At 45.0% G+C, this 27,695-nt stretch overlaps 1 protein-coding gene across 1 annotated transcript in view; it reads right to left on the reverse strand.

Annotated features, from left to right (window-relative positions):
- LOC140197476 (uncharacterized) overlaps positions 1-27,695 on the reverse strand; it is a 40,678-nt gene that overhangs the window by 365 nt on the left and 12,618 nt on the right. Inside the window, exon 4 of the mRNA XM_072257438.1 lies at positions 3,670-3,782. Coding sequence (XP_072113539.1) covers positions 3,670-3,782 — 113 coding nt within the window. The remainder of the gene's footprint in view (positions 1-3,669; positions 3,783-27,695) is intronic.

Raw genomic sequence — 27,695 nt, forward strand, 5'->3', positions numbered from 1 at the left:
CAACCAGACAGTGAGAGGCTGGGTCCTGCATAACACCTGCACTCTGATGGAACACTGGGGACATTACCATAAAGTTAGGGAAAGTCCCGAATTTCTTGGTATAGTGAATGAAGGTATGAGGCACCATTTGCATTTACTGTATACATCTTGAACTAAGTATACACAATTTTCTAAAAATAACACATGCTGGAGAAAGGATTCAATGGTCTTTGAAGAATTCCAGTGATATAAATGTAGCCCCCCGGCAAGCCTCAGAGTCGCTCAACTCGCTGTCGTCTAAGGAAACAGCCCACGGCCCCACCAAACTGGGTAATTAAGTTTGCGTGGATGCTGTGTGATGTACCCCACCCTGCCAAATAACAGACAATACACCATCTACGATTAAATGAATTACAGTTTATAGATATTACTGGAACTATATAATTAATAGAGATAAAATATAAAAGGAAAATAAAAGGCGCCACACTTATTAAAGTTCAATCTCTTCGTGCATAACAGTTGGAGCTTTAGTAACAATCCTCTTTTCACCATTCGATCCCCTCTGACCACCTCGACCTGCCGCCTGGGAGCAACCACGGTGGTCGACCAGACGCTCCACATGAGTCTGTCTCCATCTCCTCTCCTCGCCAAAGACCCTGGACCTCGGACTCCTGCTTGGGGTCCGACCCCGTTAGCCAGCACACAGCACCTTGTCCATTCTCTCTCTCTCCCAACACCTTCTGCTCAAAAACCCACGCATCAATAACTTACAGACACACTAGAAAGAATAATATCTATCCCAATTGGTTTGTTCACTCTATTATCAATAATATAAACCAAACAAGCTTCTAGCGAGAGAACTTTCTCAGCAGTTAGCATAACAAAGAAGCCATTTTAATTAGCCTACGCAGTAACATAAAAGAAGAAACCCCTTACACAAAGATTCTCTAACACAGGGTTTTGGAAATCTTGAGGAACACACACAGAGTGCTGGAGGAACTTGGGAGGTCAAGCAGCATTTATGGAGAGCAATGTCAACTGTTTATTCCTCTCCACAGATACTGCCTGACTTGCTAAGATTCTCTAATGTTACTTTGCTTGGTTTTGTTTTTTTTTTGGTAGTTTATTTTTTATTGAATTTCATCATCAAACAAATATTTCCATAAGATGTATTTCAGATACTGTACATATATACCATATAATCATATTTGTCACAAATCTCCACATGATATTTATCTGAGGTGATTTTGTCTCTTTACCATTTGTTTTTGCACTAGTTCAAATTGCACTACCATCTGGAGTGGCATTTTGTGTAGTGGTCAGAGCAACGCTTTACAGCGCCAGCGTAAGTTCGGGGTTCGATCCCCTATGCTGTCTTTCTTTAAGGAGTTTGTATGCTTTCCCTGTGACTGTGTGTTTGCTCCAGGTGCTGCAGTTTCCTCCCACATTCCAAAGATGTACAGTTAGGGTTATTGAGTTGTGGGCGTGCTACGTTCACGCTGGAAGAGTGGCGACATTTACAGGCTGCGTGGCACAATCCTCCCTGATTTGATTTGACACAAAAGATGCATTTCACTGTAGGCTTTGATGTATATGTGACAAATAAAGCTAATCTTTATCTTTACGTTTGCAACATTCTGTCGTTTTGCACTTGTCGCTATATTTACTGTATTGTTACAATGTAGTAACAATTCCCAGTGAGCTTCATGCAAACAATGAACTTCATTGCACCCTGGTGTATATGACAATAAGTTAATCTATTTTAGATAAAAATATATTAATTTTCATTTTAGTTAGATACAGCATGTTTTATTTTAGTTAGAGATACAACATGGTAACAACAGCACAGTAACTTCCAGCCCAAGAAGTCCGAGTAGCCCATTAACACCCATGTGACCAGTTAACCTACTAACTCATAGGTCTTTGGACTCTGAGACGGAGGAAACCAGAGCACCCGGAGGAAACACACATGATGAAAAGGAGAATGTACAAACTCCTTACAGGCAGTGACGGAATGGAACTCAGGTCGCTGGTGTTGTTACAGCGTTAAACTAACCACTACACTGCAATGCTGCCCCTAATCTAGCCTAATCTAGATGACTGGTTACTTAATACCTCTTTCTTCATTTTCGTTTTATAATTTTGCTCGAGCTCTCAGGTCTCTTTCAATTGATCTCTTAAATTTAAACAATCTCCCTCAAAAGATAATTGGCATGCCAGCTTTTTTGAACTACACTCCTAAGTTGTGGAATTCAATACCGAAAACTATAAGGAATGCAGTCTCAGTTGATACTTTTAAATGCCAGCTCAAAACCTATCTATTTAAAGTTGCTGGTGAACGCAGCAGGCCAGGCAGCATCTCTAGGAAGAGGTGCAGTTGACGTTTCAGGCCGAGACCCTTCGTCAGGACTAACTGAAGGAAGAGTTAGTCCTGACGAAGGGTCTTGGCCTAAAATGTCGACTGTACCTCTTCCTAGAGATGCTACCTGGCCTGCTGCGTTCACCAGCAACTTTGATGTGTGTTGCTTGAATTTCCAGCATCTACAGAATTCCTGTTGTTGTTTACTTATCTATTTAACCTTGCTTTTAATTAACATCATCTTCTCTTTTATTTTCACATTTATTTTTGTCTTTATTTTTTATTTTATTTTCATGTATGTACTTTATCCCATTGTAAAGCAGTTTGAACTACATTGTCTGTAGTTCTACACTTAAGTTATTATTATTATTATTCCTATTATTTTTTTCTCAGCTCAAGCTGGTAAAACCTGAGGTACAGGCCCAGCCAAGCACATTCATTTCTAAATTACTAAAAACTATTCTATTCGTGTTTAGGATTGTGTATTTTAAAGCAAGATTTTGGTGAATAATAATAATCATAATTATTATAATAATTATTATTATTTTTGTTGTTGTTGTCGAGGCGAGAAGACTGCAACTAGCGGGGCACTGTCTACGCCACCCCAAGCTACCTGCCAGCCTAGTCATCATATGGGAGCCCAAGCATGGGAGGATGAACCCTGGGCGCCTCCCAAGACTATGGTCAACACGCTCCTAGAAGACAGCGGCGCGGCTATTGTAGATGAACTGAACACACTGATAAGGGAGAGGGAGAAGTGGAGAGTCCGTCATCGTGCCCGACGCCGGCCCCTTAGGCCTGAGTCGACGTAGTAGTAGTAGTTGTTGTTACTATTACTTTTCCCAGCATCATCTTTCTCTAATTCTGCTTCTCTGAAGTGCCTTAGTGCTTTTCCAAAATTCAAAGTGCACTTATTATCAAAGTATGTATACATTATACAACCCTGAGATTCATCTCCTTACGGCAGCCACAAAACAATAAAACCAACAAAACCCAATCAAACCCAATCAAAAAAGACCATCAAACACCCAATGTGCAGAAAGAACACACATCATACAAACAATAAAAGTGAGCAAATAACATTCAGAACTGAAGTTCACAAACGTGAGTCCATTGACACAAGACCAGCAGGCAGGCATTTCAAGGGCCTGTTAGTTGCAGGCTACAGCCTCAGTTCAGCACAGAGGTGAGCAGCGAGGTTTGCTCGTCTATATAAATGCAACATTTTGTCCTTGTAAAAAAAAATGTCAATTATCCAACAAGCTGAGCACAAATCCAGCATCAGATCCTGCGTCATTAACCCTTATCGTACATATTGTGTCCCACTGTACCTTGTTTCCAGCACACAGTGTCTGCAGCATAGTGAAGCACTGTCCGTAACAGATCCTTGGCCTTAAAAGCGACAATGCAGCCTTTATGATTCATTATCTGAAGCAGCAGTACCCTGCAAGCAATAAAAGACTATCACTTGTCTGTTATCAATGCTATATGTATGTGTCATTTTATCCACTGAGGTAATAATAATGAGTTTATTAATGTTTAAAACATGGCAAATTGGTGTTGTAACTCCAGACTGTCAATGAGAAACTACAATCAATGGAGGAACATTCCCATCAGGGAAGAGGCTACGCAGCATCCACACCAGGACCACTAGACTCAAAAACAGTTACTTCCCCAAGTTGATCAACACCTCTACCCATTAACCCACCCCACCATGACATCCACAACAGCCACTCCTCTCCACAGCCCCTCAGCACCCCATGCACCACCACTTTACACTGACACTCCACATCTCATCCCTGCACTTACACAGTGATTGCCCTGTGTTTTCATATGCCCAGTTTATCATTTCCAGTCAATCACCTTATGTTCAGATACTCCTGCACCAAGGGCCACTTCATGCTCATACATTCAGTCTATGCATATAAGCTGAATCATATGTACTTATAGCTACTTTTAACAGCTTGCACATTGTGTTTTATGGGATTGCTTTTATATTGATGCATATTGTGTTTTTTGTGCTGCATCAGATCTGGAGTAACAATCAATTTGTTCTCCTTTACACGCATCTATTGAAGAATGATAATAAACATCTTGAATCTTGCATCTTGAGCAGCTGGTGTGGTGGGTGATGGTTACAGTCAAAAAGTCATAAAACACTACAGCACAGAAAAAGGCCCTTCAGCTCATCTACTCCGAACCAACCTATTAATTTGCCTGGTCCCATCCTGCACCTGGACCACAGCCCTCCATACCCCTCCCATCCAGGTCCTATCCAAATTTCACTGAAATTGACCCCATATCCACCACTTTCACTGGCAGTTCGTTCCACACTCACCACTCTCTGAGTGAAGAAGTTTCTCCACATGCTCCCTTTAAACTTTTCACCATTCACCCCTAACCCATGACCTCTCGCTGTACTGTCACCCAGCCTCCGTGGAAAAAGCATGCTTGCGTTTACCATATACACCTCTCATAATTTTCAGAATCACGTTTATTATCACTGGCGTGTCGTGAAATTTGTTAACTTATCAGCAGCAATATAATACAATACATAATATAGAAGAAAATAAATAAATAGATAAATTACAGTATATGTATATTGAATAGATTAAAAATCATGCAAAAACATAAATAATATATACTAAAAATGTGAGGTAGTGTTCACGGCTCAATGTCCATTTAGCAATCGGATGGCAGAGGGGAAGAAGCTGTTCCTGAATCGCTGAGTGTGTGCCTTCAGGCTTCTGTATCTCCTACTTGATGGTAACAGTGAGAAAAGGGCATGCCCTGGGTGATGGGAGTCCTTAATAATGGATGCTGCCTTTCTGATACACCACTGCTTGAAGATGTCCTTGGTTCTTTGGAGGCTAGTACCCAAGATGGAGCCGACTAAATTTATGACCCTCTGCAGCTTTTTTCTGTCCTGTGCAGTAACCCCCCACTCCCCCCATACCAGACAGCGATGCAGCCTGTCAGAATGCTCTCCACAGCACATCTACAGAAGTTTTTGCGTGTTTTTGTTGACATACCAAACCTCTTCAAACTCCTAATGAAGTATAGTCGCTGTCTTGCCTTCTTTATAACTGCATCGATATGTTGGGACCAAGTTAGATCCTCAGAGATCTTGACACCCAAGAACTTGAAACTGCTCACTCTCTCCACTTCTGATCCCTCTATGAGGATTAGTATGTGTTCCTTCGTCTTACCCTTCCTGAAGTTCACAATCAACTAGTGCAAGGTCATTGTTGTGACACCACTCCACTAGTTGGTATATCTCACTCCTGTACGCCCCTTCGTCACCACCTGAGATTCTACCAACAATGAATTGAATCATGTTTTCATATACATGAGGAGTAAAAATCTTTACATCACATCGCCATCTAAATGTGCAATTTATTGTAATTTATAATAAATAGTATGTACAACAGCATGGTCAATATCACATAGAAATACAGTTGTGTCAGCATGAGCTAATCAGTCTGATGGCCTGGTGGAAGAAGCTGTCCCAGAGCCTGTTGGTCCTGGCTTTTATGCTGTGGTACTGTTTCCCAGATGGTAGCAGCAGTTTGTGGAGGCAGGAAGCATGTTCCCGCTGATGGGTGAGTCCAGAACCAGAGGCCACAGTTTAAGAATAAGGAGTAGGCCATTTAGAAGGGAGTTGAGGGAAAACTTTTTCACCCAGAGAGTGGTGGATATATGGAATGCTCTGCCCCAGAAGGCTGTGGAGGCCAAGTCTCTGGATGCTTTCAAGAAAGAGATGGATAGAGCTCTTAAAGATAGTGGAATCAAAGGTTATGGGGATAAGGCAGGAACAGGATACTAATTGTGAATGATCAGCTATGATCACAGTGAATGGCGGTGCTGGTTCAAAGGGCCGAATGGCCTACTGCTGCACCTATTGTGTATTGTCTAATGTCTAAACCCAGGTTGGAGGAGCAACACCTCATATACCGTCTAGGTTGTCTCCAGCGCCTTGGTATGAACATAGAATTCTCCAACTTCCGGTAATTCCCTCCCCGTCCCTTCCTCTATGCCTATTTCACTCTGCCCCCTCCCCCAGCTGCCTATCACCTCCCTTATGGTTCCACCTCCTTCTACTACCCATTGTGTTTTCCCCTATTCCTTCTTCACCTTTCCTGCCTATCACCTCCCTGCTTCCCCTCCCCCACCCCTTTGTCTTTCAAATTACTGGTTTTTTAACTGGACCTACCAGCCTTCTCCTTCCCACCCTCCTCCACCTTCTTTATAGGGCCTCTGCCCCTTCCCTCTTCAGTCCTGACGAAGGGTTCCGGCCTGAAACGTCGACTCATTGTTTCCACGGATGCTGCCCGACCTGCTGAGTTCCTCCAGCGTGTTGTGAGTCTGCATTTTATGTAACACACATAAAAGTTGCTGGTGAACGCAGCAGGCCAGGCAGCATCTCTAGGAAGAGGTGCAGTCAACGATTCAGGCCGAGACCCTTCGTCAGAACTAACTGAAGGAAGAGTGAGTAAGGGATTTGAAAGTTGGAGGGGGAGGGGGAGATCCAAAATGATAGGAGAAGACAGGAGGGGGAGGGATGGAGCCAAGAGCTGGACAGGTGATTGGCAAAAGGGATACGAGAGGATCATGGGACAGGAGGTCCGGGAAGAAAGATGGGCAAGGGGTATATTCAGAGGGACAGAGGGAGAAAAAGGAGAGTGAGAGAAAGAACGTGTGTATAAAAATAAGTAACAGATGGGGTACGAGAGGGAGGTGGGGCATTAGCGGAAGTTAGAGAAGTCGATGTTCATGCCATCAGGTTGGAGGCTACCCAGACGGAATATAAGGTGTTGTTCCTCCAACCTGAGTGTGGCTTCATCTTTACAGTAGAGGAGGCCGTGGATAGACATGTCAGAATGGGAATGGGATGTGGAATTAATTCTAGCCTATAATTTCCTGGCTTCTTCTTAGAGCCTTTCTTAAACAACAGAGTAACATTTGCTATCCTCCAATCCTCTGGCCCCTCACTTGTGGCTAAGGACATTTTAAATATCTCTGCTAGGGCCCCTGCAATTTCTACACGCCTCCCACAGGATCTGAGGGAACTTCTTGTCAGGCCCCAGGGATGTATTCACCCTAATTTACCTCAAGACAGCTAACACCTTCTCTTCTGTAATCTGTATAGGGTCCATGACCTCAGCTGCATTGCCTCACATCCATATGCTCTATGTTCATTCCCGAGTGAATACATATGTAAGAAATCCATTTAAGTTCTCAACCATCTCTTTAAGCTCCACACATAGATTACCACTCTTATCTTTCAGAGAACCAATTTTGACCCTTGAAAGCAACACACACAAAATGCTGGAGGAACTCAGCAGGCCAGGCAGCATCTATGGAAAAAAGGTACATTCAACGTTTCGGGCTGAGACCCTTCGGCAGGACTTCGCAATCCTTTTGCCCTTAACATATCTGTAGATGCCCATAGGAATCTCCTTCACCTTTTCCAGTAGAGCAACCTCATGCCTTCTTTTAACCCTCCTGATTTCCTCCCTGTGTTCTCTTGCATTTCTTATACTCCAGAAGTACCTCACTTGTTCCTACCTGCCTATACCAGCTTTGCACCTCCTTCTTTTTCTTAGGCAGCACCTCAATATCTCTCAAAAACCAAGGTTCCCTAAACCTGTTATCCTTGCCTTTTATTCAAATTCTGTACTCTCAAAATTTCATTTTTGAAGGCCTTCACCAACTAAGTACACCTGTATCAGAAAACAAACTGTCCCAATCTACTCTTGCCAAATCTTTTCTGATACCATCAAAATTGGCCTTTCTCCAATTTAAAATCCAATGACCAGACCTATCCCTTTCCATTATTACCTTGAAACTAATGGAATTATGATCAATAGATGCAAAGACACACAAATTCTGTACCAGGCCCCCGTCTCATTCCCTAATAGGAGATTTAGTATCATTGAAACTTCTATGCACTGATTAAGAAAACCTTCTTGAACATCTTTGACCAACTCTTTCCCATCCAGTCCTTTTACATATGGGAGTCCCGGTCAATATGTGGAAAGTTAAAATCACCTACTATCGCATCCCTATGCAACAGTCTGCAATCTCTATAAGTTTGCTCCTCTAAATCTCGCATACTGTTGGGTGGTCTATAACATAATACCATTAACGTGGTCATACCTTTCTTATTCAACACACACAAAATACTGGAAGAACTCAGCAGGCTAGGCAGCATCTATGGAAAAGAGTACAGTCGACGTTTCGGGCAAAGACCCTTCAACAGGACTACATTTCTTATTCCTCATGTGTACCCATAAAACCTCACTAGATGAGCTCTCTGCTCTGTCCTTACTGAGCACTGCCGTGACATTTTCCCTGACTAGTAATCCCACCCCTCCCCCTTTAATCTCTCCCACTGTATCATGTCTAAAACAACGGATCCCCAGAACAATGAGCTGTCAGTCCTGTCCCTCCTGCAATTAATTCTCACTAGCAGCTATAATGTCATAATTCCACATGCTAATCCATGCCCTCGGGCCATCCGCCTTTCCTACAATACTCCTTGCATTGAAATATTCACAGCTCAAAACATTACTCACACCATAGCTCAAAACATTACTCACACCATGCTCAAACTTTTAATTCCTAACTTTGTACATAGGCTTCACATCTTTATCCACAAGCATTCCATATCTGCGCTAGCATTCTAGTTCCCATCCCTCTAATTTTTTAAACCATAACAGAGAGATAGGGTCTAGTGGAGCGGCCATCGTCAAATTGAGGTCTAGAGTGAGAGTGGGACAGAGGCTTTGACTCAAGAGGCTTCAACAAGAAGAGGCTGAGGCCAAAGAAACAGGTAATAAGGGTAGGTTTTTCCTTTCGTTATTGCTGATTTGGTCTTGGTTGCCCATAGTACAGTGCAGGCTGGATGGCAAATATGGCAGTGAAATGCTCTTCCTGTAGGAGGTGGGAATGCATGGAACCCGATGACTACACCTTCAGGAGGTGCAGCCAACTCCAGCCCCTGAAAGAGGCATTAAGGAGCTGGAGCTGGAGTTGGATGAACTAGGGATCATCTGGCAGGCAGAGCAATCGATAGATTAGACTTTTGAGCAGGTGGTTACATGCAAAGTGCAGAATTCAGGAAGTAGATGGATGAACACCGAGAGAGGTAGAGGGAGAAAGAAGTCAGTGCAGGGTCCCCCTGTGGCCATTCCCCTCAGCAACAGGTATACCCCTTTGGATAATGTTGAGGGGGATGACCTCTCTGGACAAGGCAGCAGCAGCCAGACCAAGAGCTCTGCAGTCGCCACTGAGCCTTGGAAGGGAAGGGCGAAGACAGACGGAGCAATAGTCATAGGGGGCTCAATAGTTAGGGGGACAGATAGGAGATTCTGCGGCAGAAAAGAGACACCAGGATAGTGCGTTGTTTCCCGGGTGCTAGGGTCCAGGATGTCTCTGAGTGGTTGCAGAATATTCATGAAGGGGAGGGTGAGCAGCCAGAGGTCATAGTACATGTTGGTACCAATGACATAGGAAGGTGAGGGGTAGAGGTCTTGAGCAGTAAGTTTAGGGAGTTCAGAAGGAGGCTGAAGAGCAGGACCTCCAAGGTGGTAATCTCCAGGTTACTCCCAGTGTCATGAACTAGGGAAGGTCAGAACAGGAAGATAGCACAGATAAATGAGTGGCTGAGGAGATGGTGCAGGGGGCAGGGTTTCAAGTTCTTGGATCATTGGAACCTTTTCTGGGAAAGGGGTGACCTTTACAAGTGGGACGAGTTGCACCTGAGCTGGAGGGGAATCAATATCCTGGGAGGGAGGTTTGCTCATGCTGTTGGAGAGGTTTTAAACTGGATTTGCAGTGGGATGGGAACTGAAGTGAAGAGGCAGAGGATGGGGCAGTTGGCGCATGAGCAGTGACAGCTTGTAGGGAGTCAGTGAAGAAGGATAGGCAGACGATAGAGCAAAGATGCACACAGCCAGATGGTTTGAGATGTGTCTGTTTTAATGCAAAGAGTATCATAACAAGGCTGATGAACTTAGAGCGTGGATCAATAGTGGAACTATGACATTGTGGCCATTACAGAGACTTAGATGTCAGGGGCAAGAATGGCTGCTGAGTGAGCTGGTCTTTAAATGTTTCAAAAAGGACAGGGAGGAAAGTAAAAGAGGTGGGTCATGGCATTGTTAATCAGGGATAGTATCATGGCTGCAGAAAAGGAGGAAGTCATGGAGGGATTGTCTACTGAGTCAAGTCAGGAAGTGGGCAATAACTCGACAGGGATTTTTTTAGACCCTTCCCCCTCCCCCCAATAGCAACAAAGACTTCGAGGAGCAGATAGGGAGGCAGAATCTGGAACGGTGCAATAATAATAGGGTTGTTGTGATGGGTGATTTTAACCTTCCTAATATTGACTGGTATCTCCTCAGAGCAAGGGGTTTGGATGGGGTGGAGTTTGTTAGGTGTGTTCGGGAAAGTTTCCTGATGCAATATGTAGACAAGACAACTAGAGGAGACGCTGTACTTGGTCTGGTATTGGGAAATTAACCTGATCAGGTGTCAAATCTCTCAGTGGGAGAGCATTTTGGAGGTAGTGATCGTAACTGTAACTCCTTTACCATAGCGCTGGAGAGGTTCTTTTGTAAGCCCTTTTCTCACTGTTACCATCAGGAAGGAGGTACAGAAGCCTGAAGGCACGCACTCAGCGATTCAGGATCAGCTTCTTCCCCTCTGTCATCCGATTTCTAAATGGACATTGAACCCGTGAACACTACCTCACTTTTTTAGTATATATTATTTCTGTATTTTGCACAATTTTTAATCTATTCAATACACGTATACTGTAATCGATTTACTTATTTATATTTTTCCCTTCTATATTACGTATTGCATTGAACTGCTGCTGCTAAGTTAACATATTTCACGACACATGCCAGTGATAATAAATCCGATTCTGATTCTGAAATGTGGCAAACGTTCAAGGAACATTTGCATGGTGTTCTGCATAAGTATGTTCTATTGAGGCAGGGAGGGGATGGTGGGGTAAAAGAACCATGGTATACAAGGGATGTTGAAAGTCTAGTTAAGAAGAAAAGAAAATCTTACGAAAGATTCAAGAAACTAAGTACTGTTAGAGCTCTAGAAAATTACAAAGTTGCCAGGAAGGAGCTTAAGAATGAAATTAGGAGAGTTAGAAGGGGCCATGAGAATCCCTTGGCGAGCAGGATTAAGAAAAACACCAAGACATTCTGCAAGCATGTGAAGAGTAAGAGCAAGAGAATAGGACCAATCAGGTTCGATAGTGGAAACAAGTGCATGGAGTCGGATGAGGTTGCAGAGGTACTTAATGAATACTTTGTTTGGCAATTAGGGGGATGACTTACAGTGGACTGAAATGCTTGAGCATATAGACATTAAGAAAGCGGATGTGCTGGAGCTTTTGAAAAGTATTAAGTTAGTCAAGTCACTGGGTCCGGATGAGATATACCCCAGACTACAGTGAGAAGTGAGAGAGGAGATTGCTGAGCTTCTGGCGATGATTTTTGCATCATCATTAGGATGGGAGAAGTACCAGAGGATTGGAGGTTTGCAAATGTTGTTCCCTTGTTCAAGAAAGGGAGTAGAGATAACCCAGGAAATTATAGACCAGTGAGTCTACTTCAGTGGTGAGCATGTTATTGAGGAAGATCCTGAGAGGCAGGAATTATGAGCTTTGGAGAGACATAATCGGATTAGGGATAGACAGCATGGCTTTGTCAAGGGCAGGTCGTGGCTTACGAGCCTGATTGAATTTGTTGAGAATGTAACAAAACACATTGATGAAGGTAGAGCAGTGAATGTAATGTATATGGATTTCAGTAAGGCATTTGATAAGGTTCCCCACGCCAGGATCATTCAGAAAATAAGGAGCCATGGGATCCAAAGAGACCTTCCTTTGTGGATCCAGAATTGGTTTGTCCACAGAAGGCAAAGAGTGGTTGTAGATGGTTCATATTCTGCATGGAGGTCGGTGACCAGTGGTGTACCTCAGGGATTTGTTCTGAGATCCCTCTTGTTCTGATTTTTATAAATAACCTGGATAAGAAAGTAGAAGGGTGGGTTCGTAAGTTTGCTGGTGACACAAAGTTTGGGGATGTTGTGGGTAGTCTGGAGGGTTGTCAGAGGGGTTACAGCGTGAAATCGATAAGATGCAGAACTGGGCTGAGAAATGGCAGATGGAGTTCGACCCAGATAAGTGTGAAGTGGTTCATTTTGGTAGGTTAAATTTGAAGACAAAATATAATATTAATGGCAAGACTCTTGGCAGTTCGGAGGATCAGAGAGATCTTGGGGTCCATGTCCATAGGACACTCAAAGCTGCTGTGCAGGTTGGCAGTGTTGTTAAGAAGACATATGCTGTGTTGGCATTCATCAACCACGGGACTGAGTTCAAGAGCCATGAGGTAATATATGCTATATAAGGCCTTGGTCAGACCCCACTTGGAGTACCATGTTCAGTTCTGATCACCTCATTACAGGAAGGATGTGGATACTATAGAGAGAGCGCAAAGTTACAAGTTTTTTGCCTGGATTGGGGAGCATGCCTTATGAGAACAGGTTGAGTGGCCTTTTTTCCCTGGAGCAATGGAGGATGAGAGGTGACCTGATAGCGGTGTATAAGATGATGAAGGGCATTGATCATGTGGATAGCCAGAGGCTTTTCCCTGGGGCTGAAATGGCTAACATGAGGGGGCATAGTTTTAATGTGCCTGGAAGGGGATGTCAGTGGTAAGTTTTTCACACAGAGAGTGGTGGGTGCATGGAATGCACTGCCAGTGACAGTGGGAGAGACGAATACAATAGGGTCTTTAAAGAGACTCTTAGATGGTTACATGGAGCTTAAAAAAATAGAGGGCTATGCAGTAAGGAAATTCTAGTCGTTTTCTAGAGTAGGTTACATGGTCGGCACAACATTATGGGCCGAAGGGCCTGTAATATGCTGCAGATTTCTACGTTCTGTGTTCTTTCTGTTCCCCTAACCAATGAAGTTATGGAAGGTGAGAGTGGGGAGGGACAGAAGCTGGGAGATCTGATTGGATAGCTCTTATACAGACCCAGCACAAGATTCCTCCTTCAGTCTTGAATCATGGAAGATCTCTACACTCCTCTCTCAAATGTCTTTGACTTTAACTGCTCCACCACCAGTGCCTATGCCTTCAGTTGCCATGAAATTCCTTCTAAAAGCACTCTCTACCTCTCTGACACTTGCTCCTCTGCTCCCTGAAACCTCTTTGACCAAGAGAAGTGGGTTCTAATGAAGTATCTCCAAACTCAAACTTGAACTCTAGGCACCTCGATGTACTTATGAATGCAATGTTCTATCTGGATGGCATGCAAACAAAGACTTTTCACTGTATTTCAGCACATTACCACATTGAACATAATTCATTGGCTGTAAGTTGGTTTAGGACATGTGAAAGTCAGGAATCTTTCTTTAAGACCATAGATTTCGCTCGACTTTAACCTCCAGCCACCAGTCATATACTAATAACAAGGTTCGTCCATCGCCATCGATGAAGACCTTGACACCATTTGTACTTTTTACGAGGTCGAGTTGCTAGCTCGACACTCAACCCGGCATGGATGGAAAGTGTGCCCGGAAGCGGCTCGACTAGATTCGAACTCGGGAACGTTTGCTCCTGGAGTCCGGCGCTGATGTCACTGTGCCACCAGCCGGCTGATGGTGTCGAGACTAGCACTTGATTTGGATTTAAGTGAGGGAGAATTGCGCATGTCATATACTACAGATACAATGACTATCACAACAAACAAACTTTACATTATCTTTTGTCTACAGTTACTATTGGTCCGGTTATACTTAAGTAATGCCCTGGCTAAGATTTCTACTGCTATGCTGTAGGTATTTCATTTCAGCAGTTTTCTGCAAAAGCAGTATGTTTTGCTGGTAGAATGCTTTGGTTTCGGCTGGAGATAAGCTGCCATGTTGTTTAACTTAGGAATGTTGTTTCAGCCAATCAGGTTGGTGGGATCGGGAGAAAGTTCCAGAGAGAACGAGGGGAAGGTTTTGTGATAGACAGTAGTCGGGTTTGGGGTCTTTGGCAGGAGCTGCGGAGCGGGACAGAAGTGAAGATGCCAGAGAATGTCGTTGGAAGGAGTGTCCCCATTGTATAATACTCCTGAGGAAGAGCCAGTTTGTTTGTGATTGACTTTGAGGGAAGTTTGGAATGTAGTGTGTGCTTTCATGCAGACCATGGGTCCAGCGCATGAGTAGAAGATGACTCCAGTATGAGCTCCAACAGTCATTGTGCACATTGGACTGGGGTAACTGTAATGGGGCTTTAGCGTTTTTTTCTTTTCTCTTTCCTATTAATTGTTTGATAAAGCTGAAATCTGTAAATTAGATTAGATTATGAGGACATTCAGTCCTTGTTTATTGTCATTTAGAAATGTATGCATTAAAAAATGATACAACATTCCTCCAGAATGATATCACAAGAAAACACAGGACAAACCAAGACTAAAACTTACAAAACCACATAATTATAACATATAGTTACAACAGTGCAAAGCAATACCATAATTTGATAAAGAGCAGACCATGGGCACGGTAAAAAAAAAAGTCTCAAAGTCCCGATAGCCTCATCATCTTACGCAGGCAGTAGAAGGGAGAAACTCTCCCTGCCATGAACCTCCAAGCGCCGCAAACTTGCCGATGCAGCACCATTGGAAGCACCCGACCGCAGCGGACTCTGAGTCTGTCTGAAAACTTCAAGCCTTCGACCAGCCCCTCTGACAGTCTCTCTGAGCACCATCCTCTGCCGAGCGCTTTGACCCCGCCCCGGCCGCCGAGCAACAAGCAAAGCAAAGGACTCGGGGCCTTCCCCTCCGGAGACTCTGGACCACACAGTAGCAGCAGCAGCGATGCAGGCATTTCAGAAGTTTCACCAGATGTTCCTCCGTGTTCTCACGTCCGTCTCCATCAAATCACATGGCACCCTACTTGACAAATAACAGACATCACCACCAGAGTGGCCACTGTGAGCTGCGTCACGCCGCTATCTTCTCCTCCCTCCTTATACTTTCTTTATAATCTTATCTGGTGTATGATCTGTTATTCCTTGACGATCAACAGTTGTGTATCAACAACATTTACACAGCGTTCACTCAATTCAAGGTTTCTTTCATCAAAGCATCACGATGTTCCTGTTTGGTTGTACCCCAAATCATACTGACAAAGACGTATACTGTTTATGAAAGGTGGCCTTCCCACTGCAGAGCCCTGTGGCTGTTAGTGGAGCTAGCTGGTGAGCCACGTTTGTCTTCGAGCCTGGTAAGAGGGTTCGTGGGGGCTCATCCAGGATTTTGCATGCTGTTTGAATGCCACTTTAGGATTGATTAAGCGGGTTGCATGTTTAAGTCTGTGTTTAAACTAGTGTTGGGAAAGTGATTAATGTACTTTATTATGGACTCCGCAGAAATCAAGGTTTTGTGTGATTTAAAGAGATTATCCACAAATAATGCTTGTGTTCTAAGCAAAGTGGATATTCAAAGTCCTGATGAACTGTTACTCAGAGTGCTGAGTTCTGTAAAAGTGTTGAAGAAAGTTGTGCTGATTGAATGGCGGTTTGACCAATCAGCTGGTAAGAATATCGTTTTAGTCCAGACTAGCAGTGAGGTGACTGACTTTGTGCTGCCTGATATGTCAGAAGACTCTGGAGAGATGGGACCATGGGCAGTCCATATTTTTAGAGAAGGGGGGAAGGTAGCTGAGGGCAAAGACTTTAAAGACAAGCTGTTCTTGTTTCTGCGACGTGAGGGAAAAGGATTGTCTGATGTGAAAGGTCTAGTGGGTCCCTCAGCAATTGATTTAAATTGTGAGCTGGTTTTGGCTATTAGATTACTGGTTGATAAATGCTAAAGTTATTGTAAGCTGGGAGTGTTCTCTGGGGTCAAGCCCACATCCGATGGGGAAGAAGAATATGAGGCTTGGGCGGAGCAGATGAGTGGCAGTGCTCAGATAATATAAAGAAACAGAGACTGGTAGAGAGTCTAAAGGGTCCAGAGGCTGATATAGTGAGGTTCCTAAGGCAGAAACCCCATTAGCCACATCAGCTAATTACCTGGAAGTTCTGGAAGGTGCTTAAACACAAAATACTCTGCAGATGCTGGGGTCAAAGCGATACGCACAACACACTGGAGGAACTCAGCGGGTCGGGCAGCATCCGTGGAAACGGACAGTCAATGTTTCGGGCTGAGACCCTTCGTCGGGACTGAAGAGGGAGGGGGCAGGGACCCGACAAAGAAGGTGGGGGGGGTGGTGAGAAAGAGAAGGCTGGTAGATACCAGGTGAAAAACCAGTAAGGGGAAAGGTCAAGGGGTGGGGGAGGGGAAGCAGGGAGGGTATAGGCAGGAAAGGTGAAGAAGGAATAGGGGAAAGCACAATGGGTAGTAGAAGGAGGCAGAACCATGAGGGAGGAGATAGGCAGCTGGAGGAGGGGGCAGAGTGAAACTGGGATGGGGGAAGGGAGGGGGAGGGAATTACCGGAAGTTGGAGAATAACTCTGCTTCACATTCCCATTCGGATATGTCCATACATGGCCTCCTCTACTGCGATGATGAGGCCAAACTCAGGTTGGAGGAGCAACACCTCATATACTGTCTGGGTAGTCTCCAGCCCCTTGGCATGAACATTGAATTCTCCAACTTCCGGTAATTCCCTGCCCCTCCCTTCCCCTATCCCTATGTCACTCTGCCCCCTCCTACCTTTTCAGGCTGGAGAAACTGCTGCACTGGTTGTACCACAAATGGGGCATTCAGCTGTCTGAGAGAAATTGCTTGAGGATGGAGCAAGTTGTGCAGGGTGAACTGTCACATGATGTGATTGCTCTATGTATTCAAATGACCCGTGAGATGCGCCCTCCTCCATTTTTTACCCAGTTACTCAGGAAAGTTAGAGAGGAGAAAAACACGATTGACAAGCAGGACATTTCCAAAAGTTGAGTAGTGTCTTCAGTGGTAGCCTCTGCTGCTAAGGTGAGCCCTGATGCCACAGAGATAGAACTTTTGAGGAATGAGGTGGAAAACCTTTGAGCTGAGCTGATTCGATAGATCGCATGAATGGAGGTGTGTACTGTTGTGGAGATGCCGGGGTAGAGATGTTAGGACTGTATTGTAAGTAGCTGATAGGTGGTGTCATACCCCACCCCTTCTGTTTAAGGATGGGTTTTCCGGTTTGACAAATGTAGCCCCCCGGCCACCCTCAGGGTTGCTCGGCTCGCTGTCGTCTAGGGAGGGAACTCGGTGTCTAACTCAGTGAGGGAAGGGCCAGGACCTGAGGCAGAGGGCTCACAGGTGCCGAGGGGTCCCCGTGAGGGTGAGGGTCCAACAGGTAGGCCTGGTGTGTCACCTGAGGTGTCTGAACAGGAAGAGTCAGCAGAGGAAGTACAGAGGTCTCAGAGGAGACCTCTGAGATCTCAGTGTTTAACATAACAAAGAAGCATTCCTAAGTATAACATAACAAAGAAGCCATTTTAATTAGCCTACACAGTAACATAAAAGACGAAACCCCCTTACACAAACATGGCTTCTTTAACTCCTCTTTCAAATCACTTCTCCTCCCTGTCCAAAATATGTACATTGTTACTATCAAAGGAGTGTCCCTTTAGTTGTAGATATACAGCCAGGTCTTGACCTGAGGTGTTAGCCCTCCTATGTTGGGCCATCCATTTGTGAAGTGGTTGTTTTGTCTCACTGATATACAGATCTGTGCAGTTCTCATTGCACTGGATAGCGTATACAACATGGCTGGTTAATGCTTGGGTGTAGTATCCTTGGGGTGGTTGAGTTTCTGTCTAAGTGTGTTTGATGGTTTAAAAAACACAGGGATTTGATGTTTGTTGACAATACTTCTGAGTTTTTCTGAAACTCCAGCGACATACAGGATGGCTGTATCTCTCTCTGCTTCGCTCCTTACCTCTGCCTGTTGAGCTGATGACCCTGCTGGTTTCTGTTGCTATCTTGATGAAGGCCCAGTCCGGGTAGCTGCAAGCTTTCAAGGCTTCTCTCAATTATTTGCACTCCCTGTCTTTAGCTGTAATGTTGGTGGGCACATTCTCAGTGCAGTGATGTAGTGTTCTGATAAACCCTAACTTATGTTCTAATGGGTGAGGAGAGTCAAACCACAGGTACTGATCTGTGTGTGTTGGTTTCCTGTAAACCTCAATATTCTAGATGTCCATTTTCTTCGATAAGTACTGCACAGTCTACAAAGGCCAGTTTATTGTTCTTGACGTCTTCTCGTGTAAATTTGTTGTTGTTATCCACCGCGTTGATGTATTCTGTAACTCAGCAAGTCCAGTTGTCTTGGTTTACGACTGCTTGATATACAATGACCTGGATGACTGAAACCTTCACAGACATACTATTCCTGAAGGTTTAGTGGGACCAAGCTCTGATGTATCCATACAGATTGAAGGTATTTATGCTAGAGCCATACTTGACACAGGTTCTCAAGTTACTTTACTCTACAGATCCTTTTACAATAGGTATTTGACGCATTTACTATTGACGCCACTCAATGCCCTTGAAACTTGGGGGCTTAGTACTAATGAGTACCCAAATGATGGTTACTTGTTGGTGAAACTGGAGGTTTCAGAAGGAGATGTTGGAGTAACTGAAACTATTGACACACTAGTGTTGGTCTGCCCAGATCCTGTTGAAAAGGGTGAAGCTTCCATCCTAATGGGAACAATGTAAGAAGGCTTGTGGGAGCATGCAAGGAGAGAAATGGAGAGAACTTTGTCAATTCCTTGTCCTTGTCCATTCACCCTGTGTTCACAGCTGCTCTTGAGAAGGTGCAAGTTCCTCCTAAGCAGGATGATGAGCAGAAAAAAGGAACTATGTGGTACATCCAGTCTAAACCTGTCCTGTAATGTCCCGGAGGAGTAGCTAGAGTGATGGGGACTTCTAATTGTGCCAAAATGCCCAATGCCTTGGCCAACCAGGTGGAAAGTAAAGTTAAACAAGCAAGATCAGCATCAGCTCCAGAGCCCAATGGTGTCCCATACAGGCTCTATAAGAACACCCCCGGCGTCCTGAAATACCTCTGGAATCTAATGAAGGTGGCGCGGGGGAAAGGAATTACACCTAAGGTATGGCAAAGGGCGGGAGGGATACCAATTCCCAAAGAAAAGAATTCCTCAGCAATCAGTCAGTTCCACCAGATCAGTCTCCTGAATGTGGAAGGAAAGATCTTTTTTGGTGTCATGGCTCAAAGACTCTCAGCTTTTTTGCAGAGCAACAACTTCGTTGACACATCACTGCAGAAAGCAGGAATACGTGGTTTCCCAGGATGTCTGGAACATGCAAATGCCATCTGGCACCAGATACAAACTGCCAAGAAAGAAAAGAAAGACCTGCATGTGGTCTTCCTAGATCTTGCCAATGCTTTTGGATCGGTGCCTCACGAGACTCTGTGGGCAGCTTTCAACTTTTTCCAGGTTCCAAAGGGCATCACAAAGCTGGTCAAAGCGTACTTCCTGGATCTGCAATTCTGTGTCACAACACAAGATAACGCCACCACATGGCAGCACCTTGAGATAGGCATAATGGCGGGCTGTACCATCTCTCCTCTGGCATTTATCATGGCAATGGAGCTCATTATCTGAGCATCACAGTGTGGTCGGAGGGAAACATCTGAGAATGGGCTGCGTCTTCCTCCAATCAAAGCGTACATGGATGACGTGACCACAATAACAACAACAAAAGCATGCACCAAACACCTGCTGAATAAACTCCAGGGAAACATCAAATGGGCACGAATGGAGATCAAACCCAGTAAGTCTCGCAGTACAGTATCTCAATTGTCAAAGGCCAGCTCACTGACATTAAGATTTTGTATCAACGCTGAGCCAATACCAACCGTCCTGGAGAAGCCCATCAAAAGCCTCGGACATTGGTGCAACACAGACCTCAGAGACACAGTGCAGGTGGAACAACTAAAGCAGGATACAAACAGTGGCCTCAAGCTAATCAACAACACGGCTCTCCCAGGGAGGGTGAAGCTTTGGTGCTTTCAGTTTGGACTGCTGCCCCAACTTATGTGGCCAATTACCATCTATGAGGTCACTATGTCTCATGCAAATCGGCTGGAGAGGCTGGTGAGCTCACATGTGAGGAAGTGGCTTGGGCTACCAAGATGCCTTAGCAGCATAGGGCTTTACGGGAACGGAGCCCTTTCTCTGCCAATTTCTCGCCTGGTGGAGGAATACAAATGTGCCAAAGCAAGGCTGGAAATAACACCCAAAAAATCTCGGGACCCATTCATAAGAGGCGTTGCTCCTGCTCTAGCAACAGGGAAGAAATGGACCCAGGCCGCAGCAGTACTGGACGCAGAAGCTGCCCTCCGACACCGGGACATAGTGGGCTATGTCCAACAGGCAGAGGAGGCTTTGGCCTTGGAGTGATGAAACCTACCTGGCAAAAGGCTACTACAACAGAACGCCGGCACCTGGTGGTGGGGGAGGTGTGCCACCAAGAAGCAGCAGCCAGATGTGCCAAAGCAATATCCCAAGCCAAGCAAGGCTGCTGGATGAGGTGGGAGGGTGTTGAGAGGAGGAAAATCACATGGAGTGAGCTAGGGAGCATGGAGTCAAACAGATTGAGCTTCATCATCAGAGCAACATATAATGTCCTGCCCTCTCCTACAAACCTAAATCTTTGGCTGGGAGAGGATCCAGCCTGTCCTCTGTGCGCAGTTCCGGCATCCCTCAAGCACATCCTGGTTAGTTGCAAGACCAGCCTAATACAAGGCAGATACACCTGGTGACACAACCAAGTGCTGAGGTGTTTGGCAGCTGAACTTGAATGTAAGAGAGTAACCACCAACGCCAGGCCTCTCGATGCCCAGACAACGGTCCCACAACTACCATCCTTCATCCGGGAAGGAGAGAAACCAGGGGCTAACCCCTTGCCTCACGACTCATGCCCAGCCTGCTGAGTGCAGCCAGGGACTGGGAAATGCGTGTTGATTTAAGCCAGAAACTTAACTCCCATCTGAAATTGCAATGACCAGCCTGCGGCCTGACCTGGTCCTTTGGTCCAACTCCTGTCGGCACGTCTTTATCATTGAGCTGACGGTCTCCTGGGAGAATGCTGTGGATGAGGCTTACGAACAGAAAAGGCTGCGATATGCCAACCTTGCAGTTGAAGCAGAGGAGCGAGGCTGGAACGTAAAAGTGCGCCCATTCGAGGTGGGTTGCAGGGGCTTTGTAGCCAGTTCCACCGTAAGGCTGCTAAGGGAAGTAGGGGTCAGAGGGCAGGCCCATAGGAAGGCAATCAAAGCACTTGTTAATGCCGCTGAAACGAGCAGTCACTGGTTGTGGCTGAGAAGAAGGGACGCTGTCTGGGCTGCCAGGTGACCATCTAGAGACTAACCGTGTGACACACACCCAGGTCTGATCAGCCTGTGGTGGGCCTGCCTCGGCTGAGGGTGTCTTGTGATAAAAGGCCAAAACACCCAGTGATGTCAAGGTACACAACTGAAGATGTGTCATAATGGTAGTAACATCATCTAGTGGTCATCTTTAAGAACTACTTCCACTCAAGTCAAGTGCAGTGCAGAAACTTTAGGGATTGTAACATCCAGTTCTATTAATCAAACCCTGTGTTCATAGCTGCTTTTGAGAAGCTGCAAGTTCCTCCTAAGCAGGATGATGAGCAGAAAAAAGGAACTATGTGGTACATCCAGTCTAAACCTGTCTTGTAATGTCCTGGAGGAGTAGTTAGAGTGATGGGGACCTCTAATTGTGCTGAAATGCCCAACGCTTCGGCCAACCAGATGGATGCTCCTGATGACCAGAAAGAAGAGTCACACTTACCTGGACGAGTGCTGGTGAGGTCTGAACTGCAGCGATCTTCGATTTTCTATGCAAACAGGATGACAGTGATTGTCAGGAACACCTCAGGAAGAGATGGTATCCTCAGACGTGGGATGCTGATTGCCCCTTTGTTTCCTGTGATGATAGTGTCTAGTTTTCCGAGAGAATTGGAAGAAAAACAGTCTCCTGGATTGAGGAAGTTGACCTCGAAGTCATTCAACTTTGGTGACTCACCAATACTCACCAATAATAATTATTTAATGAGTTTCAAAATCATGAGGATATGGTTATTTTTGGTGGGGTGAGTGTAATACCCTGATTAAGATTTCTACTGCTACGTTGCAGTATTTCATTTCAGAAGTTTTCTGCAAAAGTAATGTGCCCTGCTGATAGAATGTTTTGTTTTCAGCTAGAGATAAGACGTCATGTTGTTCCACTTAGGAATGTTGTATCTTGTTCGACAAAAGACGCCAGTCAGGGTGGTGGGATTGGGAGAAAGTTCTAGAGAGGGCGGTGAGGAGAGAGTTTTGTAATGGACGGTAGTCCAGTTTGGGGTCTTTGGTGGGAGCTGCAGAGCGGAACAGAAGGGAAGATGCCAGAGAATCCCGTTGCGAGGAGACCCCCATTCAATAAAGTGCTTTGTGAAGATGAATGGCTCCAGGAAGGAAGGGCCAATACTCCTAAGGGAGATCCAGCTTGTTTGTGATTGACTTCAAGGGAAGTTTGGAATATACCGTGTGCTTTCACGTAGACCGCGGGTCCAGCGCATGAGTAAAAGACGACTCCAGTATGAACTCCAACGGTCAAAGGGCATATTGGACTGGTTTAACTGTAATGGGCCCCTTAATTTTTTTTTCTTTTCTCTTCTCTATTAACTGTTTGATAAAGCTGAAATTTGTAAATATGCTTTCTTCATAATTTTATCCAGTGTATGATTATTTCTTGCTGACTGACAATTGTGCACGGGCAATATTTACACAGCATTCATGCAAACAAGGTTTCTTTAATTGGAACATTGATATGTTCCTATTTGGTTGAACCCCAAATCATACTGACCGTAGAAACATATTGATTATGAAAGGAGGCCTTTTCACTGCTGAGTCCTGTGGCTGTTAACACAGCTAGCTGGTGAGCCAAGTTTGTACACAAGCCCGGTGAGAGGGTTACACTTACTATCAACTGTACCAATTGAATTGATTGAGACTGGTGCAACTCATGACCTGCCCATCACTTCCCATGGTCCACTCACTTCTCCTATCAGGTTCCTTCTTCCTCAGCCATTTATCTTTTCCACCTATCACCCCCTAGCGTCATATCTCATCCACCATCCTTCCCACTCACCATCCTTCACCTGGTCTCACCTATCACTTAACAGCCATCAAACTTTGCAGCTCCTCCCGTGGAGGGTCAGACACCTTGAGCCAATAGGCTGGTCCTGGACTTACATTTGTATTTCCATCTGGCATAGTTTGCATATTGTTGTTTGATTGTTTGTGGTTTTTGTATTGCTATATTTATGCTCTATTCTTGGTTGGTGCAGCTGCAACAAAACTCAATTTCCCTCGGGATCAATAAAGTATGTCTATGTCTATGTCTAGCTTGTAATCCTTCCCTTCCTCCCACCTTCTTAATCTGGTTTCTGTCCTCTTTTTTTTCAGTCCTCAAGAAGGGTCTTGGCTCAAAATATCAACTGTTTATTCCCCTCCACAGATGCTGTCTGACCCGCTGACTTCCTCCAGCAACGTTAGCATTCACTTCAAAAGGTCTAGAATACAAGAGCAGGGATGTGATGCTGAAGCTTTATAAGGCACTGGTGAGGCCTCAACTCGAGTATTGTGAACAGTTTTAGGCTCCTCATCTAAGAAAAGATGTGTTGGCATTGGAGAGGGTTCAGAGAAGGTTCACAAGGATGATTCTACAAATGAAAGGGATAACATTCCTGGAACAAAAAAAATTTAAAAATAAAAAAAACTTTTGAAAAAGGGATGGAGTTTAGGAGATGATGGCACCTAACAGCGACTCCTTTGCTTGCATCTTCGGAAACAGCTCTATTTCCACCTTTAATATCTCTATTTTTCCCTTTCAGGGTTCTTTTGAAGACTCTGACTCGGAGTTACATGCCGACTTCAGTTCTTTGCGGGAATGGGACCCGCTCTCGGGGTCTCACGACTGGCTGCTATTCAATATACCAAGGACCCTGCCGAGAGGACTAGCACACCTTCAGGTTTCCGGGATTTTGTGGCTCTGGAGGCGGGCGGACTCAGGTCAGTGCTGCCGCCTGGTGTGTCGCGGGAGTACATGGAAGATCAAAAGCAGCGAGCTGGCTGCTGTCTGTGTACCCAGAGACCCAAGTGCTTTGGGCACAGAGCTCAGAAGAAGCGACGCAACAGACTTTTAACATTGTAAATCAGCGTGTTGTTTGTTATGTCTTCCCTCTCGCTGTGAAACAGGTTAACAGGTTACAGGTTTTCCCTTAATAGGGAGAGAGTGAGCCTGTGGTATGTCGAATTACCAGGTGAACGAGTAGTCTTTGGGGTACTGCAAGTCTGTGTCTTTATTGATGTTTTGCTGCACGCGTGAGTGCTCAGTGGGGGGTGCCGATGCTTTTTGTTGGTGGGGGATGGGGTATCGCTGCTTTGCTGCTGATTACACGTGGAGGGTGGAGCTGGGGGTGCTTTGGGATTCTAACATTTAACTGTTGTTCATTCTTTGGAGCACTCCTCTGTTTTCGTGGATGGTTGTGAAGGAAAAGAATTTCAGGATGTATATTTGTATACATTTATCTGACATTAAATGTACCTTTGAAATCTTTGAACATTTGATAGCTGTTGGTCTGTACTCACTGGAATTTAGAAGGATGAGGGGGGAATCTCACTGAAACCTCTTAAAGGTTGAAAGGCCTAGACAAAATAGATTTGGAAAGGATGTTTCCCATGGTGGGTGAGTCTAGGAGAAGAGGGCACAGTCTCAGGATAGAGGGGCATCCATTTAAAACAGTGATGCGGAGAAATTTCTTATGCCAGAGAGTCATGAATTTGTGGAACTTATTACCACAGACAGCTGTGTAGGCCAGGATGTTGGGTGTATTTAAGGCAGAACTTGATAGGTACTTAATTGGCCACGGCATCAACGATTACGGGGAGAAGGCTAGGTAGTGGGGCTGAGGAGGGGAAAAAAGAATCAGCCATGATTGAATGGCAGAACAGACTCAATGGGCTAAACGGCCTAATTCTGCTCCTGTGTCTTATGGTCTTATGGTCCTATTTTGTATGTGTTGCACAAGATTTCCATCAATCTCTGGTGTCAAACCTTGGCTTATTTACAACATTAATCAGCAGACTGTATTCTGAGATTGCACCAAGTCACTAAACTTTTTAGGAAAGTCTTCAACCCAGTACTATATACATTCTTCCCAGCCTGCAGTCCTGTTTTGGATTTAATCTATCATCACAGCACTATCTGACACCCTTGGAGAAAGTCTGCGCTGCTATCAGAGTCTGCCTTTCCATGCTGTCATGAATAGTGAACAATACAAATAGCTCTATTCTTAAATGATAAATCACAACTGCAAGTCTGTGCTTTCATTAGAAAATGTTTGCTAGAGACTCAATTGGCTTCATAAATTGATCTGATGCCTTGAAAAATGAGCAGTCAAAATGTTAAAAATAACACCAAGGAAGGGTGGATGGTTCTAACACTAATTAGCTGCCTCAGCTTTGTGGATCAAACAGTACCTACATAACATCACACTGGGTGGAAGAGTTTTTCAGTGAGGAACTAGTCACCTCTCACAATGGGTGGTGGGAACTGCATTCCCTCTCGATGGGTGGATCCCCTCTGATACTGAGCGGGGCTGGATGATCGCACTACTTTCAGTCCCATCATTAACTCTTCAGAAAATGAAGTTCAAGTTCTGGTTTCATTGTCATTCAATCATACGTGTTTATACAGCTAAACACAACAGAGTTCGCTGTGGGGCCAAGGTGCAAAACACAGTATACACAGCACTCAAGCATAGCCTGATGGAGTCAAAGACATTTACAGCAGGGAAACAGGCTCCTCAGTCCAATTTGAGCATGCCAGCTAAGTTATCAAACTGAACTAGTCCCATTTGCCTGCATTTGCCGCACATTACTCTTGCCCTCGTCACAACATGATAGAGATAAAGATTAGCTTTATTTGTAACACGTACGTCGAAACCTCAACACATACTGTGAAATGCATCATTTTGCATCAACGACCAACACGGACTGAAGATATGCTGGGGACAGCCCGCCAGTGTCGCCATGCTTCCAGCGCCAACACAGCACGCCCACAACTTACTGACCCTAACCCGTATATCTTTGGAATGTGTGAGGAAACTGGAACACTCGAAGGAAACACAAGCAGTCACAGGGAGAATGTACAGTGGGAAATTGCTGATCAATGGTGCTGCAAAGTGTGACGCTACCTACTACACTACTGTGCTGCTACCTTCAGGGTTCCCTAAACATTTACATGAAAGTCAGTGTGTTCCTCAGTAGCCAGTAAGAACTTGTTATTCATTGTGTATTCCTTCCCAAAGTGCATCATCTCACATTTATAAAACCATAAGGCCAATACTCATAGGAGCAGAATTGGCCATTCAGCCCATCAAGTCTGCTTTGCCATTTGATCATGCCTGATATATTTTCCCCATAACCCCATGGCAGGTGGTACATGCACCTACACAATTGGCACCCAATGTTTTGGGTTAAGTTTCATAAGATTGCTAATTATGGAAAAATTGGTGTATTGGAATTGGTTTATCATTGTCACATGTACTGACATACAGTGAAAAATTTGTTTAGCATGCCATCTATACAGATCATTTCATCATATCAGTACACTGAGGTAGTGGAAGGGAAAACAGTAACAAAATGAAGAATAAAGTGTTACAGTTACAGAGAAAGTACAGTGCAGGCAGACAATAAGGTGCAAGGCCATGGTGAAGTAGATTGCGAGGACTCTCATGGCTTGGCTTCGCAAACGGAGATTTAGGAAGGGGGCTGCCCACATCTGTTGCAGGCTCGCTGGTGGCTGACAAGGCCAATACGAGACAGGCAGGTCCGACCACAGCGGCTGCGAGGGAAATTCTGCTCTGGGTTTGGTGCTGCCGTGTCATGGTTCTTCCTCCTCCTCCTTTTGTCCTCAATGCCAGCCCTGCATGTGTTCTCGAAGGAGGAGACAGACTGGTGAATGGTGTGTCGCCAAGCCTCGCGATCGGAGGCTAGATTAGACCACTGGCAATGGTCAATGTGACAGGCACCAAGGGATTTCTTCAGAGAGTCCTTGTACCTCTTCTTCGGTGCCCCTCTGTCACGGTGGCCAGTGCAGAGTTCGCCATACAGCACAATCTTGGGCAGGCGATGATCCTCCATCCTGGAGACGTGCCCTGCCCAGCACAGCTGTGTCTTCAACAGCATGGCCTCGATGCTGCTGACCTCCGCCTGTTCGAGGACTTCAATGTTGGTGACGAAGTC

The sequence above is a fragment of the Mobula birostris genome, chromosome 5, assembly GCF_030028105.1.
Source record: "Mobula birostris isolate sMobBir1 chromosome 5, sMobBir1.hap1, whole genome shotgun sequence".
Classification (NCBI taxonomy): domain Eukaryota; kingdom Metazoa; phylum Chordata; class Chondrichthyes; order Myliobatiformes; family Myliobatidae; genus Mobula; species Mobula birostris.